The 20702-nt window shown below is 40.9% G+C and overlaps 1 protein-coding gene across 1 annotated transcript; it reads left to right on the plus strand.

The window, feature by feature from the left end:
* The first annotated feature begins 36 nt into the window (after window positions 1-36).
* vimr2 (vimentin-related 2) lies at window positions 37-19809 on the plus strand. The gene is given in 11 exon segments (XM_022214558.2): window positions 37-281; window positions 790-862; window positions 864-935; window positions 1064-1222; window positions 1413-1532; window positions 4171-4266; window positions 7922-8050; window positions 10370-10501; window positions 13893-14003; window positions 14128-14252; window positions 18841-19809. Coding segments are annotated over 11 exon segments (1170 nt in total). The 5' UTR covers window positions 37-171; the 3' UTR covers window positions 18884-19809.
* Window positions 19810-20702: the final 893 nt, after the last annotated feature.

Here is a 20702-nt window from a genome sequence, read left to right on the forward strand (position 1 = left end):
GCACTCCTCAGGTACACGTGAAATCGTGACTGGCTGATGTTCACGCTATAGTTAGTCTGCTTCACCTCGGTGCTACATTCTCATTCCCTGTGAATATATATAAACCCACCTTGAATCTGCTGCCACCATTTGCCTGTTGTGTTTTATCCTAGTTTGCACCCATCCGCAGCTATGGCCGTGCTCAGAGTGTCTTCATACCGCAAGCTGTTTGAAGAAGACGGCTGGAGTCGAAATGGAGGGTCCAGTGTGCAGTGTGCAGGGCAGTACCGGGCCTCTGTCAGGTCAGTCTGGGTCTCAGCTGGCAATTTTTAGGTATAAGGATGTTAAAATATTATTTTTAAAAAAAGCTTTTAATGAAAGAAAATTACATGCAGGTTATTGTGTGGAATGGGGTTGAAAACAGCATTTATATTTTTGTAAGCAATTATGGGTTAATGAAGGTATTTGTCACCACATAACTTCATATTTTGGGTATAGATATTTACGTGTTAAAACCAATATATGTTTACGGGTTATAAACAATAAGTAGGAGTTAAAATAAATTGTTGGCACAGAGTAAAGTTCTGTCCTTTTGATGGCAAATGCCTTTTGTGCTTATTGGAAAACTCATTCCTCATGTTCATTTACCTTGATGGGTGGAGCAAAAATGCACTCAAGCGTTCAGTGTCTCACGATAGAAGCCTCTCCTAATGTGAATTAATGTTTCGCTATACTGTATGCATTCCTGTGGTTTCTTTTAAAATCTTCAGCAATCTTGAGTCCAGTCTTTGGAGCTTTGTGTCTTTTCAGGAGTGCAACTGCTGATGATTGTGACTGTGATAAGTTCGACTTTGTGGCTGCAAAGGCTCTAAACAAAGAGGGTTCTGCACCAGTTTGTCCAGGATCGCACCATCATCGCTGCCCTCAATGACCGCCTGGTCAGACTTATTGAGCTGGTGAGAACAAACATTGCTGCCAACGATACATCAGCACTTCATTTTCCACCTGCTGTTTCATGCCTTTGTTCTGCATGTATCTGCTCTGAGTTTATCCCTTTTTTTTATTCTGTCTCTGTGTCCTTGAGGCCCATTGTTTTGAGGAAGAGAATGAGTCTCTTGAATGTCAGATAATTGAACTAGAGGAGAAGCTGAACAGTCAGAAAGCTACCTCCAGCTTCACCTCCACTGTGGCGTTGCCTGACTACAGTCTGGATGCAGTGGTGGAAAGACTGCGCAGGCAGAGGGTAGGGTTCTGCTGGGTGTGTCTGCTGCATCTTTCTCTGTGAGATGGCATACCTAAATTAGGTGTTCTATCATTTCATAAGCACGCCTCATTGCACCCCAAAAATTTGACTTCACTTTGTACAGCTTCAGACAGGCTCAACCTGTAACCTTGTCAGGATCCATCACTGTTGTCATTGTGTGTCCCTGCAGGATGCGATTCTGTGTGACACCATAGAGCTGCAGAAAGAGCTTGAATGTCTGAAGGAAAAGTATGCGCAGGCTGCAGGGCAGAGGATCCTCCTCCAGCAGGAACGACAAGATGTTGCCGAGGTAATAGTTGTCAGCTGTTCAATCTGTAAGCTTTATTTCCTGCATGGAAGCCTTAAGGCTGCTTCAGGACCACAGCTAGGAGAAAAACTCTAGTAGGCCAATACAGAGCAATTCGTGATTCTGTTTATGGACCTAACTATATTAGTAATTATCCATCCATCCATCCATCTATACACCACTTAATCTTTTGTATGGCCATAGAGGGACTGCAGTTTATCCCAGCAGACTCAGAGTGAAGGCTGAGGACACCCTGGACAGGTCACCAGTCTATCACAGGGCTACACATAGAGACGGACAACCAAGCGCACTTACATTCACTCCTGTAGACAGTTTACCTCAGCATGTTTTGGGATATCAGAAATTATATATAGGTTATATAGAAAACACTTAAATCGGGGAATAAATTCCTAAAATTCAAAATTGCCCATAAACAGTTACTGAGGACATGACCACAGTTGTCTCAGCGGTAGCTATGTCTCTGGTAGAAGTCCAGCATCTTGGGTAACTAAGTTGTGAACCTGCAGCTGGTAGACAAAATAGCAGAGGATGGCTCAATAAATTTAAATAAACTCCAAAACACTGGGTCCTATATTTCCCAGAATACAACTGGCAGTACCTTTCATTAGACAGGCAACGTCCCACATATTTCACATGCTATAACCTCAGCTCAGAATGAATGGATTTAATAACAAATATGAAATCTGCAACCTAAAGAGGAAGATTTCAAAATGTGTAAAGCTGATGTGAACGCCCTCTAAAGAGTAGAAATGTCACAATAATAATATAAATGGTTATTATATTAGTGTTAAATTTGCAAAGCTTAGACGTAAACCTAAAAACTGTGCTACTGCTTATCGGAGTGCCGTTGTGATAAAGTACTTCCAGCACTAGATGGCAGTGGCGTCAAGCGTCTCGGCCTCCCTGTGAACCGGCAGCTGCTCCACTGTAGTGTTGCCCAATGGGTGTTGATCAGCAGCAGTGGCACAGTCTGGGCTGGTGGCCCACTGCAACCTGAGCCACCAGCCTCTCCACTCCCCCTCCCTCACACATGCCAGAGCCCATCTCCTACCAGCTGGGCCAGATGCGAGGGAGGCTTTGATTTCTGCCTTACAGATGTAACGCAGGATGTAATATGGTGCCGTAATGTTCCCGCTGGCTCAGTTCTTCGGTTCTGAATTGGAAGCAGCTGCAGGGTGACGAGACTTGGTGGGAAAACGGCAGGGAGGTAGAGGACGAGCAGAGATGCGGAGGAGAGGAGTGAATACTACACAGATCAGCCCACAGCAAACCACAGTTCTCTACACACAATAAACAAGCCACGTTTGATTTGTTTTAAAGTATATGACTGGCTATTGTGCTGTTTCTCTTTTGTGATATTGTCAAGGCTCACAAACTCCATGTCTTTGTTGTCTTTCTGCTTTTCTGTGACTGTGATACAACAGTGCGTTTGAGTAGATGGATGAGGTGGTCAGTCAGTTCAACATATAGTGAAGATCAGCTGCTTTTGAAGGTGAAACAAGGCTCGAAACTACACTAAAGTGAAGTACATTGAATAAAATCTTACCCAGTTTCAACCTCACGGGGTCTTTTAAGGACAGAAAACTAGACGGACCGCAGCTGCATTAGTGCAAAGTGGCACAAGTCTATATTCTCAAATTAAAAAGGTGTCAAAAGGATAAAGTGTGACATGAAATGAGTTGTGTGATGATGAAGCCACAGAGAATTATCCCCAAAAATCTGCAACTCCGTTCAGCTCTACAAAGCCATGACTCTCTTTTAGGTTGTTGTTTTGGTTTCAAGACCTGTAGTTTCACAGTTTTTCACTCTCATTGCGCTCATTGTTTCGATTGCAGCTGCAAAACTCTGACAAGTTTAGCTGGTCAGCATAGTTTGAAGCTAAAGTTATTCAGCAGTTATTTCCCTCAAGAATTGGTGGAGGGTAAAGAATTTAAAGCACAGTGAAAATTAGACCTACTTCAAGAGGTGAACTCAAATGGGCCTATGTTTCATTAAGTTGATAGTAACAACTTTATGCATTGATATTTTCTTTATAGCTCGTTCCACTGGTCAAAGAAATTAGTTAATACTGTGCTAAAGTTGTGCAGAATGTAATTTCTCTCCAGCTGCTGCCTGCTATTTGAACACAGCAGTTTTTCCTGCTGCTGTACATCAGTGACCCTGCCACCCTCCCAGCGAGGATCCACAACTTCACCACCAAACGCTCCCTTCATGTGATCAAATGTACATGCAGGCACCCACAGTTATTGCATCCAACACCAATTAGTCTGGTTCTTTTAAAAGGGTAGATGAGCTGAGAACCCCTGCTGGCAAATGGATTGGGCGACAGAGCTTTTGTGTCTAGTTAGCCTCCTTCTCATCTTCCTCCTCCTCCCCCCCCCCTTTCCTCTGCAATGCAGTGTCTACTTGCTGTTCAGTGAAACAGAGTGGATGTGCTGGTGCTGATGGTTCTTAAAATGGGTGTACAGGGTGGAAACAAAGACTTTTTTTTTCTTTGTTTATTCAACCTGTGGTTTGATTTAGTCCCCAAACCGCAGACGTCTCCTCTGACACCTCCAGAAATTGAGTTGAACTTCTTTATTTTCAACATTGTTCTCTGTTAACTTGATTTTCTCTGCAGGAAGTGGATGCTGTGACAGCAGAGTGTTTGGCACTGAGGGAGCAAGTGGCTATCTACGAGGAGCAGCTGGCCAACATGGAGGCCGAGCACAAGACGGTGAGGGGGAGAGAGAGAGTGTAGCTGCAGTGTGGTGAAATGGGAACAGTTTATAGCCATGGAAATGGCTCAAAATGTGGCACTTAGGTCCGACAGGAGTGTTGGAGGCATGCCCAGATCTGTGGTGACAAACACAGCTCTGATGACCCCAGTCACCTTGCTGAGGAGTTGTAGCCAAAAACAGCCATGTCAACAGAAATATATGGAGAGAGGATTAAAATGGAAAAGTCCGAATTGGGCCCCTTGTAATTGTTTTGTGCTCAAGAGTCATTATTTTACTCTTAAAGGGACAGAAGAAGATTTTAGGAGATAGGCTTTCTGTCGGAGTTAAATAAATGAACTGAGAGCTCGTGTTTTCGGTGTAAATATGAAGCTACTGCCAGCAGCCATTTAGTTTAGCCTTGAAGCAACTAGTATAGCTCTGTCAAACATAGCAAAACCTGTTTATTTGTTGAATTCATGCGAACAATAAAATGTAAAATGGATAATTCACTATGTGCAGTAACAAACTGAGATCTTCATACTTCAATTTTCTGTACAAATAAACAACACAAAATATCTTAAGCTTTAGAAGGGATTCTGGGAGATTTTCTTCTAAACAGAGCCTGTTTCCATTCCTTATGCTGAGTTAAGCTAATTAGCTCATTGCTGTAGCCTTTTAGAAATTTTTAGATGTGACATGAATGCAGAGTCAATAAAAAACACACATTTAATTAAAAATGTAGTTGCACAAGTGTTATGTTGAGCAACACGTTTGTGTGTTTACCGTTGCTTGTCTTTAAGAATCTGCATCATGGATCTACATAGAGTAAGATATAACCGAGAGACTGGAGAAAAATTACAAGGACTGAAGTTTCAACTTAGCTTTTTGTTCTGACTCGCACTAAGCTGCACAAAAGCTTCAAATTGTATACAAAGATGGATGTAGCGAGGTGTTGCCCCACCCATTGATGGGGGGTTTGAAGGCGAGAGCTGCAGTTGCCTTTCCATTTTGAGCCAGGACCTTCAAAATAAGTAGTGTTTGAAGTAAACAATAGTTTACTGGAAACACAGGAGGGTTCACACCTGGGCTAACGTTAGCTACTTCAGTTTTTTTGCGCTATCAAAGCAGGTATCATAATCAAGTAACCCTAAACTTAATAAAATATTGTGTGACAAAATTCTATGATCTATTATTGATCTCATTCTTTAAATACGCTGCCCGTCCCCAAATAAAGTCGCACACTCTCATATTTCGTTGGACCACCTTTAGGAGGAGTAGGGCACTCATTCACTGTGACATCATTTCGATGAGTTTCTGCAATGTCACAGCATTTTTTTTGTCCAGAGATACATTCATTTTCTACATTGATGATGGGAGAATCGGACTGCTGCACAAAGTCTTCTCCAGAACATCTCAAAGATTCCTAGAAAGATGATGGTTCACCACTATCCTTCAGGCTTTAATAATGTGTTGGATTGTTCTTAACCTGATTTCAGTAGTTTCAGAAATGTCTTCAGTTATTTTCTTTGCTTGATGCAGGCCAATAACTTCACCCTTCTGAGACAGACTAACATCCTTTCCATGACCACAGGATACGTCTTCTAATATTGTTTAAGAAATGAGAAGCTACTCACTGTATCAGCTAGGGTTAGATATGTTGTTTCCAACTGAAACATATTCATCACTGCAGTAATTATCCAATGGAAGGCTCTTAACTATTGGCATAGTTAAATCTAGGTGGCAACTTTTTATTTGGACAGGCAGTGTACGCAATAAAACTGTGTGTCTGGAGATTTGATTTTTAAACAGAAGATACAAATGTCTCTTCTCAGCTGGCAACTGGTGACGATACAATAAACATAAAAGCCCTCTAAGAACCATTAAATCTCATTTATCAGTTAGTTTGAGCCAGCATCAGTTGGAGAGAATGCACTTTAAGTGACTTTACACTGACTTAAGCCTTCAGTCGTGGTTGTTTTTCCAACATACATGTGCCTATTGGCAGATAACTTACAGCAAGCATCTGTGCAGTCTGTAAATTTGTTGTTTTGGTTAAAGTCACAAACACTTCAGCAGTCAGATTAGTTGAGTATTATACAAGGCAAGAATTTGCATCATTGTCTGAACCCTAGTATGTGCCAGACAAAAAGGACGGTAGTGTCCATCTTCTTATGGAATTCTTAGAAAGAAAGCGAATAAGTGTAGCCCAATGTTCTGAACTGCTCCTTTAAAACAAGCACATGTTTGCAGCCATATCCTACACACATCTTATCTTATATCGCATCCACACACACCCTGCTCTCTGCATCTTGTACAGTTTTCTCCACCTCACCAGGAGATGACAGACGCGCCCCAGTATCAGATCTAGAGGCTGGAGGCAGAGGGAGTGAGGCAGCTGAAGCAGGAGTAGCTCCATCACTCTGTGTTTTTCTCTGCAAAGCCGGGCCGCCCAGCGTTTAACACACTCCCTCTGGGACACGCTCGATAACTCACAGTCCGGGAAATGCGGCTGAATACCAAATGAAAACAGAAGTTCCCTTTGTTTTATTAACTGTTGTTATTATCAGCACTTCCAGATACCCCATATTCCCCTGACAAATCGGCAGCCATGTCGTTATTTAGGTGCAGTGAAAAGGAGAAAAATGTTCGACTGCCACTGCAGCTCTGTAGCAGTTCATTTTCTCTGTCATGGATGTGGGTTTTTTTTTACTGAAGGGGCTGCATATTGGAAGCTGAGGACATACATGCTAAGGCTTTTGTTGTGTGTAAAATGCATCACCATGTACTGTTTGCATTTTTTTTATTTGCAGATGTGCATTTACTTGTATACTGTATTTTAGGCTGTATTCTGCTTGAGCATTTCATTGCTACTTTACACTTCTACTGCACAATATTTCAGTGAGAAATGCTGTACTTTTTACCAGCTATTAGACAGATGTGGTTGCAGGACGCTGCACAGATCAAGAGATACATAGAAAGTACAGAAAGCAATGTTATAGATAAACCACTTAGCAGTACACACCATAAGTAATTCAATCTGTGCTACAACTGTAGACGTATACTTTTACTTTTAAAGCATTACTAAAAATCTAATGACACAATATGTCATACTACTTACTCACAGGTGTAGCTTTGCTGCAATGAGGCATTTACTTGTCGTTAAATAGTTAATGGACAAATGGGGAAGAAGTATGTGGATATTTAAGTAAATGTTGCAATATGACTTGAGTAAAAAAACTGCGTTAAAAAAAGTTAAATTGCTGCATTCAAAATGTTGAGATACTAAGTATTATCAGCGAAGTGTATTTAAAGTATCAGTCAAAGTACTCCTTGTGAATAATGGTCCTTTTTCAAATTGTTATACATTATCGATTTATTAAGAGCAGAGTTTTAATGTTGCAGCAGGTCAATTTTAACTGCTTATTATACGGTTTTGTAATTTGATCGTTGATTATTCGTCACATATTAGAATGTGAGCTTGTTTGGTTTGTGTATATAAAATTAATGTAGTGCAAATGAAAATATTCCTTCTGAAATATAAGAAGCAACAATCAAAACTGATCATCAGTAGTGTCTAGTTAATAAATGTATTTAGTTACATTTCACCACTGAGTAGAGCATTAAAATATACCTCACTGTAGTGTATTTTCTATGTGTTGCATGTGTGTGCAGGATGTGGAGAGTCTGCTGGAGCCAGATGAAGGCATGGCGGGAGCAGTAGCTTTTAAATTTGGCAGCCCAGACATCACTCCGGCCTTGGATGTAAAGAAGTACTACTGCCAGCTGGCTGAGAGCCTCCAGGTACTGCAGAGTGTAGCATAAGACACAAAAAAACATACCATGAAGACGTTTTAGAACCGCAATCCTATTTGTGGCTTTAGATACAGCCACATATACATGAATGGACTCCACACACACCAGAAGCAGAAAATGCATTCACTCAAAAGTATTGTATTTAAGTAGAATTTCAGTGGACAGTACTAAGTCAAGTAATCACTTTACATTTCTACTTCACTGCGTCTTTTGTTTTAGTTACACTTAACTTATCACACAAGTATTTTCAGATTGTGATTTTCAGGTTATATTTTTTGAAGTCTTGCAGTATTTAAGATTAAAATGTTTCCTGACCTTGATGACTCTGATTAGAGCCTTTGTTGTGTTCAAATGTCTGTTTTCTGCGTTCCATCTAGATGTAGTCCACATTTTAACAAAATTTCCAGAAAATACACAAAAAGAAAATGCCAATTACCAATATCAGGAGTTGTGCACGTCATTATAAACAGCTGGTCAGGCTAATTCTCCAGCTGCTGAAACAAAATTGCAGGAGAAAAAGGTGAAATGCAGTTAAAAGAGCCTCTGCTCAAGCATCACATGGTGGAAGAACGTGTGGAAAGGAAGATGGGAATGTGACATTTCTTTTTGCTTCCTGTACTAACGTAAAGAGTCCTACAGTCTCCTTATCGCTCCTCAGAGATCTGAAGGTTTCTACTATGTAGTGTTGGGAAACTTCAGTCGTGTGTTTCCACTGCTGTGTCCTGCTTAATTGACTCTAGTTCCTCATTTTGTTTTAACTATCACACAAAGCTTTCCACTTCAGCCAAGTGTAAAAACTTTGCTGCAAAGTTGTTGGGTTTTTTTTTTTTAATTTTTTGCAGCATTTCCATTCAGATTGTTTTATGTGCAAACACAATTTACGAGCTGTTATATCAAAGGGAGGTTTTCTCTATTATCTCTTCACATGGCTGCTAAACTGTTCAAGTTGTCCACTATTTCAGGGATGTAAAACTGAATGCAAATTTGTGTAACACAATTTTGTTTTCTCCTACCCCATTAATCAATTCCAGACACTGCAGATTTATTGTAACTACTTTAAAGGAACTCCATTAATTTTCTAGGTTGACAAGTGCTGGACTAAACTATGTAACTGTATATAAAGTAACTCAAATTCCTTTTTGATGAATAATAAGAAACCAACAACTCGAATAATTCCACAGAGGGTTTATTTTTTTCCTGTAGAGCAAGTATTTTTTTACACCAGATACTTAAAGTACCTTTTGCAGCTAATACGTTTGTATATGTAGGATTTTAGTGCAGGTCTTCTGCTTTTGATGGATTATTGTGAATTTCTTGTGCCATTACTCTCATTTAAGTAAAGGATCTGCTACACACCACCCATAGAGCAGCTCCTTATTCACCTCCTGATCACGTGACTTCTACTATTCTCACCACATCATCCTCTCTCCGTGCTTCGGAAACGGCCCGGTCAGGTCCAGACATAAATCTCAACTTTCACAAATCACACAACGGTACTCCGACTTGTTTTCTTTTCCTCTTAACACAACATCAGGGAAGAACTTGAGAATCAGAGGTTCAGTTCTGGACGTGAACAGAATGCCTTTGTCCACCTGTGTGTGTCTGTGAGTGTGTGTGTGTTGCGGCGCTGAGGTACTGCATTGGGGTCAAACTTCAGCTCCGGTGGGTCTGACCCCCTCTGGGGCGAGGATGTCTGCCTGGTTCAGAGGTCAGGGCTGTAATCAGACTGCAGGCCGCCTTCCCAGGCTCCTGAGCAGCACTGGAGTGGACGCTGGTGTGTGTGTGTGTCCTTCATTTGGCGGCATGGCTGAAGGGTATCCGGCGTACTTACATAGATGTGTGCCTGCTGTGTGTCGCTGTGTTTCTGCCCCCCCTTTAAACCCATCTATTCCCTCTCTCCCGCTCTGCCTCTTCCTTCGCCAGCTGGACACCGTCCTGTCTGCGTCTGGCCTCGATTACGAGATGCAATCGTCTCGACGCTAAAATGATTGCTATTGGTTTTGAACAGTAATGGTGATTGCTGGCTGACTCCCACACACCTGTGCACCCTCATGTTGCTTGTTTCGGCTGCATTTGTTCCATCCAATCATGACTGCAGTGAACACAAGGAGAGCTTTAACCATCAGCCAGTGTGAGAGGTGCTGATTGCTCTTTGCTCCCTCTGTCAAAGTGCACTTAACTGCCCCAAAGACAGCACTAGCCTGCCTGGTGTTATGCATTTCTAGATTCAAACTGAAAGATGTAATGGTTGTTTCATGCATGCAAACTTTTACAACTGCGCTGACTCCTCATCTCCTGTCTCTGCAGTATGAGTGTGGTGCATCTTCCTCTGCTGTGGTTCGTAGTGGTGATGGAAAGAAACTGGAAGTGGGAGGAACTGTAGGGTCAGCGGTCAAAGACTTGTCCAAGATGAAGGATGTTGGAGAGATAAAAATGCTGGTGAGTAGGCTCCCTTTTTTCAGTTTCTCTTTTTCAAGGGTCAATTCACTCAAATTGCGAAAATGTGGAATTGATGCATTTAAACCAAAACATTTAAATCTATATAGCACATTTTGATGTAAATAAACTAGCTCTGCTTGCAGATAAATTTGAAGTTTTTATGCAATGATTTTGACATAATCACCTCTGATATCTCCCAAATCTAAACCATATACTGTTGCAGACCTGTGAGGTAAGCAAGCTGGTTGGTTGAAAAAACAAATAAGAAATGGTCCCTGCTGATGGAAGCGCTACTGTGCATGTACAGTGGGCCACAAAATGCAGGGGTTATAAAGTTTTTTTGGTTCATGTGTCAGGTGAGCAATTTTCTTTTAACCATCTTTAAGTACAGCCATGGTGGAGTCCAGAGACATACATTTCAGCTTCAAACTAAGAGTTCAACATTTTTAGAAATTCACATACAAGCAGTCAATACCACTCTGTCTACAAATTAAATATGAAGCTACAACCTGCAGCTTGTTAGCTTAACTCAGCACAAAAACCGGAAACACTGAAACACAACTAGCCTGGCTCTGTCTAAAAGGAACAACATCCTCATACTAGGACTTCTACAAGTTTGCTAATTAACATGTTAAAATGAAGTGAAACAAATGACAAGTTGGGATTTTCTGAGGGTTTATATACCCACCTATGTTTTTTTCTGGGTACGGTCAACTTCTGAACTTTATTTGTCTCCGACCGTCAGGCTGTTTCCTCATTGCCAGTCTTTAGGCTAAGCTAAAGTAGTTACTTTTCTTAGTAATTTCATATCAATATACAGACATTAGAGTGGTAATAAAGTTCTCATCTAGTTCTCAATAAAGTAAATTTCCCCAAAATGCCAAAGTATTGCTTTAAATAACAGCCCGGTGTTATGAGATATGTCTACTGTTGTGTTTGCTCAAAGAGGATCCAAAGGATATTCTGAATTTGTTGATTTTCTGTGTAGAATTTTATTTATGATCTAAAGTGTCTTAAAATGATGCGTGTTGTGAATTGATGCTATAAAAATGAAACTGAAGCATTGAGGGTACTGTTTATAGGTATCATTTGTAGCTATCATTTAATTATTCAAATGTAGCTTTTCAATGCTGTGAACTCCACAGCTAAAGCGAAGTTGATTTCTGTTCCTTTACCTGTAGGAAGTACCAAATCAAAACTGTCTGCATGGCTGCTAATACTACTGCCAAGAAAGAAAATATATACTGTAGGGGGCTAACCGACCCGTATCGTGTCTACACATCATCTAAATCCTTCGGTTACTGCCTACTGATTCAGATCTTCCCATGATACATTTTCAACCTCTTTACTGACACAGAACAGTGGAGTCTTACAACCCACGACCGACTCTGCATCGTCCATCAGCTCTTAAATCAGACATAATGGTGAAAATGAATGGTTTCCCACAGCAGGCAAAGGGAGTGGAGGACAGCTGAGTGACAGCAGAGCAACAGTGTGGGAGATCCTGCTGACCAGAGTGTTTATTCTGCGGACACTTTCAGCAGGAGATGTGAAGGGCTCGACTGCAGCTCAGACAGGATTTATTGCCCTCTGTGTCCTAAGTTATTAAGTACAGTCTTTCAGAGCGCCTACAGCATCATAAACGTCTTAAAACTTCACACACACACACACACACACACACACTGACTGTAGACTCAATCTGTAACTCGAAAAGAGGAAATAAACCTTCATCTGATATTTTTCATCCAGCCAGCAAAAAAAAAAAAGAAATACCGGGAAAGCAAGGGGAGAGACAGACCACAAAGTAAGGTGGTCAATAAAGATACAAACCAGGAAACTGTGACTCAGGTAAAATCACCGGATGACTTCAGGAAACAAAGACCACCTCCTCTTAGTCTACCTTGGTCTCTTTAACATCCATCAGTGGCCCGACCACAGCAGGCACCCAACCACATCTGTAACAAACATGCTGGTTTGGTTCTCATTACTGTGACTGTGGCTCTACCTCCAGCTCTTTAAATAAACAGTGAGCCTCTGTAACCACAGCAGACTCTCCCAACATCATCTACTTTTCTCTAATGTGCAGCACACAAGCCCCAGTTCGGCTCAGTCCAGCCTGACGGATGGACAGCACGGCTTGATCTGCTCTGTTTCCTCTCTCGCCTGTGATGGATGCCTCGGGTCTGGTTTCTCACTAAGATACAACATGGCCAAACAAACAGATTGCAGTGAAATCAGCCCTGACACAGAAATGTATATAATAGAGCCGGCACTGATGGGGTTGTACGCCGCTACTCGCCTACACATGCACCACCAGACTCCACTTATCATGACAGGGAGAATGAAGGAGAGTGTGAGTAAGTGACTCGACCAGTTTGGGAAGTCATCATCAGCCTGTGAGTAGTAACTGGGTCGTCTTATGCTCACATGATCTCGCTGAAAGACGAGCAGGACCGCCTGGATCCCCATCTGGCTCTGACAGCTAATTGTTGAACTTCTGTGATTGCTGTAATTACTCATGGCAGGACACCACAGTCTTGAGACATCAGGGGGAGGGATGCTCCTCGATTAGTTTGTAGTAGAGGTAAAAGTACCTGTTCTGTATGTGTTCACTGAGGCAATTGGTATACTTAAGTTGTAGTTGGTTAAGCTCAATTTTATCTGTTATCATTTAGTATTAAACACTAAGCACAGCTAAAGATGATGGGAATGTGTTAAGTTTGAAGGTATTAAATATAAACCTGACTATTGGACAAAATGTTGATGTGATGATGGCTTTAGATGAGAGCTAAGGGGATCACCAGAATAAATACAGTTCCTCCTGAGGAGGTGTGAGCATGTGAACCAAATTTCATTGCACTCCATCCAATATATGCTGAAATATTTCACCTTAAAACCACAAACCTTGTCATAGGATTGGATACAATGTCAGGCGATCACCAAAGTAAAAAGGAACCCTCATCTGGAAACAATGAATGTCTGTACAAAACTTTGTGACAATCCATCCAGTATACACTGAGATATTTCAGTCTGGACCATACTGATGGACCATTATGTCAACTTGCTGCTAACTCGGCTAAAAAGGTTCTAATGAGGCCAAAATGGAGCTTAAAGAAAAGTAAATATAGGAATTGTGGTAGTCAGGTGGCCAGAAACATGACTCAGATTACTCTGAAATCTCCAACAGGGACATATGTACCAACAAGTTCAATATTGTATATTCGATGCTGGGTATTTAATTATCATTTCGAGTGCTCTTCAGCTGCACGTTTTGAACTGAAAATGACCTTGACGGGAAAATTATGTTGTCGTCTAACATCAATAAAATAAGTAAGTGTCTTTTGCAGGCATATTTTGAATGAATAACTGCTGTTTTTCTGTGTTTCTGTAGATTTCAGAGCTGCAAAAGGAGCTCGCTGAGCTGGAGAAGAGTAACGAGGAATTGGAGGACGAGGCTGAGATGAAGAAGGCTGCCTACATCGACGAGATTGCTGAGTTAGAGGTATGAGAGTGGATGGATTAATGTAATCACGACCTGTAATGGACCCGTGGTTTGGACTAATTCTGTCATTTAATCTCATCTTCTACGGCCCACCCTGTGCTGTGTGTATGTGCATGTTATTTAGTGTGCTATACACGAAATGAGGCAGCAAGAGGTCGACCTGAAAGCACAGATGAGGGAGCAGTGTGAAGACTATAAGGAGCTGCTCAGTGAGAAGATGGCCAGAGACATGGAGATTACTGCCTACAGGTCAGACACTGAGATGTGATAAATCTGGCTCATGTTGTTTTTTGCTGATTGTATGAAGTTGCACTGAATAACATAGTCCACACTTTAAAGTGCAAGAAAAAACGGATAATCAGGTTTCAGTCAGATGATGACAGAACAAACACAGCTGATCCACTTAAAACTAACTGGCATTACACTAGACAATCAGATACATAGCAACCAATGAGCATCCAGAAAGTTCCATCAATAAAATGTACAGAAAAGCTGACTTATTAATATTTTCCAGTGATCCGAAATTGTTTGTTTATAGGAGAGTTTTTTGAGCTTGTCTGTTTCATTCCCACACATGGTACAAAACATAAATCTGGATTTTAGTCATGGATGTAATGAATGATGTATAATCCAACAATGAAAGAAAAATTACTCGTTAATAATGAGATTGAATTAGTACATGCACACGTATACATGGTACAAAGACAGGCATGCATACATTTACTGTGCATAACCACGTAAAAAAATAACCTCCTTTATTAAGTTAGCTCTTTTAAAAGTGTACAGAGGTAAGCTAGCATTTATGCTGCTTTGTATTTGCCATGTTAGTCTGGGCTGGGACTGACATCACACTGAGTTGACTTTGTTCTAGTATAACAAGTCTGTAAACTTTGATGAACACCTCCAAAAAAACATTTTCAGGTTAGCAGTTGTTGACAATACCATGGATTATGCTTTTTTTTTTTTTTTTTTTTTTGGACATATGAACAACATAGCGACATATAAACAGTTAGAAGTCAGACGAATACTGTGTGTTCAACCGATTTAATGAGACAGTAGTCCTAATAAACAGCGTATTACTACACAAACTTTCACTACTTTTGAGATGCTGAGCAGCTATCTTGGATTTTGAGGTCAGGGTTGATGAGGTTCTTCCACTTTTCCGAGTTAAAAAGTCTGACTTTAAGAGCTGTCCCATTTAAAATTTCATACTGCGATTTTATAAACTGTGACTTCCCATTTCAAATGAACAGCACCATTAATCCCCTTTAAATGAAGCTCCACTCCACTGAAACTACTCCTAGAGAAATGTAAGAAGCTAAGCTACACCAAAAGAGCAAAAACGATTTACTGCATCAGATACAACTTTACTTTCATTTCATTATTTTAGTCATCTGATGCCTACATACACCCAAACCCACAAATTCACAGATTACCACTAGCAGCTAGCTCATGTTTGCAGACTACATTAAGTGCTGGTACAAGATGTCACACAAATATGCCTATCGAATATGTAAACTAGCATATATCCATGTGTAGCAGTGGCATCATGCACTGATGCTTAATTTGCTCCACTATGCTTGTGTCAATGCTACCACACAACTTAAATAAAATAAAATAAGTTCCTTAATTATATACTGTTTGATTCAAAAACAGCAGCGTTACCACCAGAACACTGGCAAATGCAGCGTTACTGTTGTAATAAAGACAGTGCTGCCCAATGCTAAAAATTAGAACATAGGTTCTTACAAAGAGTTAAATATGGACTCAGTCCATTATTATAATAAATCATTTTACCTGAAATATGTTTCCGTCACAATTTTAAATCCTTTCTTAAAGTAATCTGTTTTATGTAACAGGTTGCAGTATGAGGAAGCTCTGTATTCAACAGTGTCCTTCAGATAATTTCTTTTAGGGATGGGAACATCCTTTCCTCCAGGGATCGACTTTATAGCAGTAATTACATTTTAACTGAAAGACCTTATGTGCTGCAGCAGACCATAATGGGCAAGCGCTGATCCACGTCTCGTTTGCACATTTTGAAATGAAGAGCTGCCATAAACGCAAACCTCAGTGTGATTCCTCTGAGCTTTCACGACTCTCATAATATAACAGAGCTGCGGGTTGTTATTCTTAAGTGAGAACAGTTAAATTTTAACACGCACACTCTGACATGTGTAGCGAGGTTTATACCAGGGACATGAGAAGATTTTTGGACAGTGTGTGGTTTAACTGACAGGTCAGGCAAGAGAACAGCCATGTCTGCTGGAGGTTTTCATTCCAACTAAAACACCGCACCAGGTGATTTCACTGATTAGTTTGCCTTCCCCTGTTAAAGGTGTTCAAGTCTAAAGCTGTAGTATCTGATTGCAATTAAAGTCTGCAGACTCAGAGCCTTCCCTGACATATATTGTGGATTCCCATCTCTGCGGTAGGGGGTCAAATGAAACCAGACGTCCCCTACGGTGCTCAATAAAGTGCCACATATTATTTAAACATGTCAAGTGGAGTGAACTGTTCGGAGGCAAATAATGGACCTGGGATGGTTTCATTAAATCCAAATTAACTTGATGCTCTGTTTACTTTTGGCATTCTTCACTTATGAGCAAATCACCAGAAACTGTTCAAATGACCACTCAGTGTCCGTCCTCTTCCTAAAAACATTACTGTGAATAATAGAAGGAATATTTCCGTAAGATCCTGTGTATGAGTCCTGTATTGTCCAGGCATCGCATTCAATGTCACTTGGACATCCGCAGTGTCCGTTTTAAGATATTCCTGCAGACAAAGGACTGACATCAAGGGGTGGCTGAGGTCACAGGAAACGACTCCTGAATATGATGCAATTTCCTTTATGCGACCTTGAAGACGTTTCATGTCATTCCCTGCATTCGTCGAGCTTGTTTAACCATCTGCCCTTCTGGTATGTGGACTGACGCATTTCAGCCATCCCATCCCATCCCACTGCCACAGGCTTCCTCCTGGTCTCCTCCATCACCCATCCAACTGCATCTGACCCCCAGGGGGCCCCGCTGCAGGCCTCAGCTCAGACCCTCAAAATACCTCATTAGAATGGGAAAAGAGGACCTCACACTGTCAGTGCTGTGAGCTGAGCCTCTGCCAGCTCTACTCCATGCCAGCCTGTTAATGTCAGCCCCCCCCACCCCCCCACCCCCACCCCTACACACATTTACAAATTCGCCACAGTTTTAATTCCCTCTCATTACCCAGCAGACTGTCCCAAAGACATTTAAAGCACAGGAAAGACACACAGTCAATGCCAACTTTTTCCCTCCCTTCCTCTATTTACTGGATGTTTTGTCATCCGTGATTAAAGCCATGAATAAGAAATGAAAATGGTGGTTGTTTATTCTCTCCGTGCCGTGGCAAACTGTCTGCACAACAGACCCTAATGACCCCAGGTTGCCATTACCGAGTGGCTTATCGTCTGTGAAAGCATCTCAGAGCAGTTTGAGCAGATGCTCTCTGCTTTTGCTCGCTGCTGATGTGAACCGTGTTACACTATAATACATTCTGCTGTTCTTTGTGGTTTCCTCATACTGCTGCAATACATGGCAACAAGTAGGCTGGCTAAGGACAATATCCTTTTTAGATTAACCTGTACTGTCGGTCCTGTTGTAAAGCCGCTATGATTGTTTGCTCCTTTGAGCTTTGTAGTAGCTTTCAGCTCATTTTTGTTGGTCTTCTAGCTTGCTAATTGAACATTTTGGCTGATTTGCACCTTCTTTCTTTACTCCTTTATTACGATAAAAGGAAAAGATCTTTGCATTGTGGACAAAACAAGACATTTGAGGGTGTAATCGTGGACTTTAGGAAACACTGATCAATATTTTTCACCATTTCCTGGCATTTTGTACACAAAACAACTGATCAGTTATTTCGGAGACTTGACTAAGCACACAATTGTTATTTGGATCCTTAAATCACTCTGCTCTCATCTCCAGTGTTTCAAGTTCTAGTAGGCAGCTGTTGTCTACTGTGTGCTACAACCACTGCTCTTTCCCTCAAGAGCTGAATGAGACAAAAAATAGTTTAAAATAGAGGCAAAAAATTCCTTAAGTTCTTTCAGCAGACACAAACATGACTTCATACGACAATGTTACTCTCTATCTGCATTTCTATCTATACATGACTGCTTGCCAAAATTTCCATCATATAATTGAATATCTAAGATGACAATATGTCAATGTTGTGTTCACAAATGACCATAAAATATATTTTATGCTATATTTTTAAATATACTACTAAAACAGCAATTTACGGACATATGATGAACCTATTTAAGATGGTTTTGCAACACTGATCTCATCACAAGGTCCATTAAGTGGTATTAAGTCTTCATCTACAGCCTGCCAGTTGTCATGTGGATTGTACACTGTAAGGACTTCTCTTTGATGACGGCTTAAAAGCTGAGTTTCAGAGTTCATTCTTTAGCCTGAAAATGCCACTCCAAGATCCATGTTCAAGGTTTATGATCAAAAGCTCCAGAACAGCTACTCCATGAACTGGAGCTGAAATGATTGTTCAACAGCCAATCAACATTTCAACCATACTGAATATGATTATTTATTTAAGGAAATGTTCAAGCATAATGCTTATATAGTTCTGAAAATAAAAGCAATATTCGTTTATCATTTCTGCCTTCAGGATTTATTTTTTACTGTTTTCTGTCATTTTTGAGCCAAAAATAGTCAAATAGTGGGGAAAAAAAACCTTCAGTCCTGTCTGTAATCACCTCAGACTAACAGCACTTATCATCTCTACCTGTAAGAGTTATAACCTGCATGTTATGTTTTTATGTATTTCTGGGGTTCAGGAGTCTGGTGGAGGAAGAGGAGGAAAGGCTGTGCTGCCTCTGACTTCACCCTGAACAGTCAGACTGTCTGGACTCCGGCTGGATGTTCTCCGACACATGGATTAGAAAACAGACAAAAGAGAAACAAGAAAAACAGACCCCAAATCAGCACTTCAATTAAACTCAGGGTACCAGTGCAACAATTTGAGCAGATGTAAACTTATCATGACAGATTAATGCCGTCTGGAGGCCTAAGTTGGGTCATTGATAACAGGTCACTGGCACATGACCCCGAGACTCCAAGAAAGATTGAGCTGTCTAAACCAGGTGGGAGGATGAGGGCTGTACGATGAGTGCAAATCCATTTAGTGTCTGGCAGGGATATTTCCTTAAGAGGGTTTTACCTGTACTAACTCACTGATGTGATTCATAAATGTTTGGTTCTGTCTTTGTTAAAAAAGTCTAACACAAAAACACAGAGACACACACAAGCTAAACTGTGGAGTCATTCCCGCCCTGATATCACTTCGTCCATCACTCAAACTTTGTCTGATTACCAGCTCTTAACCTGTGACCCCTTCTCTGTTAACAAACATATTGACAGCTCTCTGCTCGGTAACTAAAAGCATCTCGCCTTCCCTTTGCTTTTACAGTCATGCGTTTGTGTTGGTTTTGACAGTCAAGTGTGCAGTGCACGGTGTTTGCTTTACAAATGGTTCGTGAAGTTGTTTTTTCGCAGCTCTTTCAAAATGAGCACCTGGATCCTTCTGCAAGAAAAGTCTGAGCGATTCATTATTTCTTCTTTGAAAAGCAAATGTCCCAATTTGCTGTCATTTCAGAAACAAGCATTTGGTAATGCATTCCTCAGTAATCTTTTCCTTATTTCCTGGATGACGCTAAAGCTGTCTGTGATAAATAATTTTTGGTTTCTGCCTCTGCACAAGCATCACAATGATTTAAATGAAATAAAAGTAGTTGTATGAGAGATCACCTCATACTGTGTGATTTCTTTTGTTTCATGAGAACTGCTTGTGAATCGTTGGGCTTAAGACTTTGCCCGCACTGTAGAACTATGCAGAGAGCAAAGTGATTTATGTTCAGTGATCCTTCTTCCATTCATCTTCATGCTTGATGTGAGATTTGAACATTCCCAGCTATTAACAATCTCAGAGGCTTGTTAGCTCTGCCATAAAGATGAAAAATGCTGCTAATAACAGATCAGATAAGATTAGCCACAGTCTGTGAACTTGTGGTGATGAGGAGTTAGCCTCTGTAATAATTGAGTTCAGTGTCTGGAGAAGGAACTGGGTGGCTGCAGCGACTTGTTTAATTGTCCCGACATGAGACATGGTCAGCTCGGGGAAGAAGCCGCTGTCTCTGTTTTCTCAGAGAAGAGGACCGTGTAGTTTCTTTCATCAACATCAAGTAAATTATGTTGTCTAACTGATACAAGCGATGCCTTATAAAACCTTGTTTTTGGGCAAAGTCTCCAAACTGTTAAAGCAGTCTTTATCAGATTGATGATTCTATATAAGCAGTTTTTATGTCCCACTGACCACTGAATTTGTAGTTATGGCAATCTCTGCAGTTATTTCGATCAGGCCCACCTCTGTTAGTCTGTAGTAACTGTTCAAGATGGCTGCCTAGTCATGATTCCTATCTATGATGACTTTTTGTTGATTGATCTTCCAGCAGCTGCTGGCTTAGCCTAAATGACTGCAGACAGACTCCTGGATGTGCCTGTGGCTAATGTTAGCAAGAGTGCTAAGAACACAACATTTATTTAAGTCCAGAATTACTTGAAGTCTGGTCTGCTTCAAGGTAACATGTACCAGATCAGTGAATGCAGACAGCAACCGCCTAGCTAAAGATAGAAGTAAACT

The sequence above is a fragment of the Acanthochromis polyacanthus genome, chromosome 10, assembly GCF_021347895.1.
Source record: "Acanthochromis polyacanthus isolate Apoly-LR-REF ecotype Palm Island chromosome 10, KAUST_Apoly_ChrSc, whole genome shotgun sequence".
Lineage (NCBI taxonomy): Eukaryota > Metazoa > Chordata > Actinopteri > Pomacentridae > Acanthochromis > Acanthochromis polyacanthus.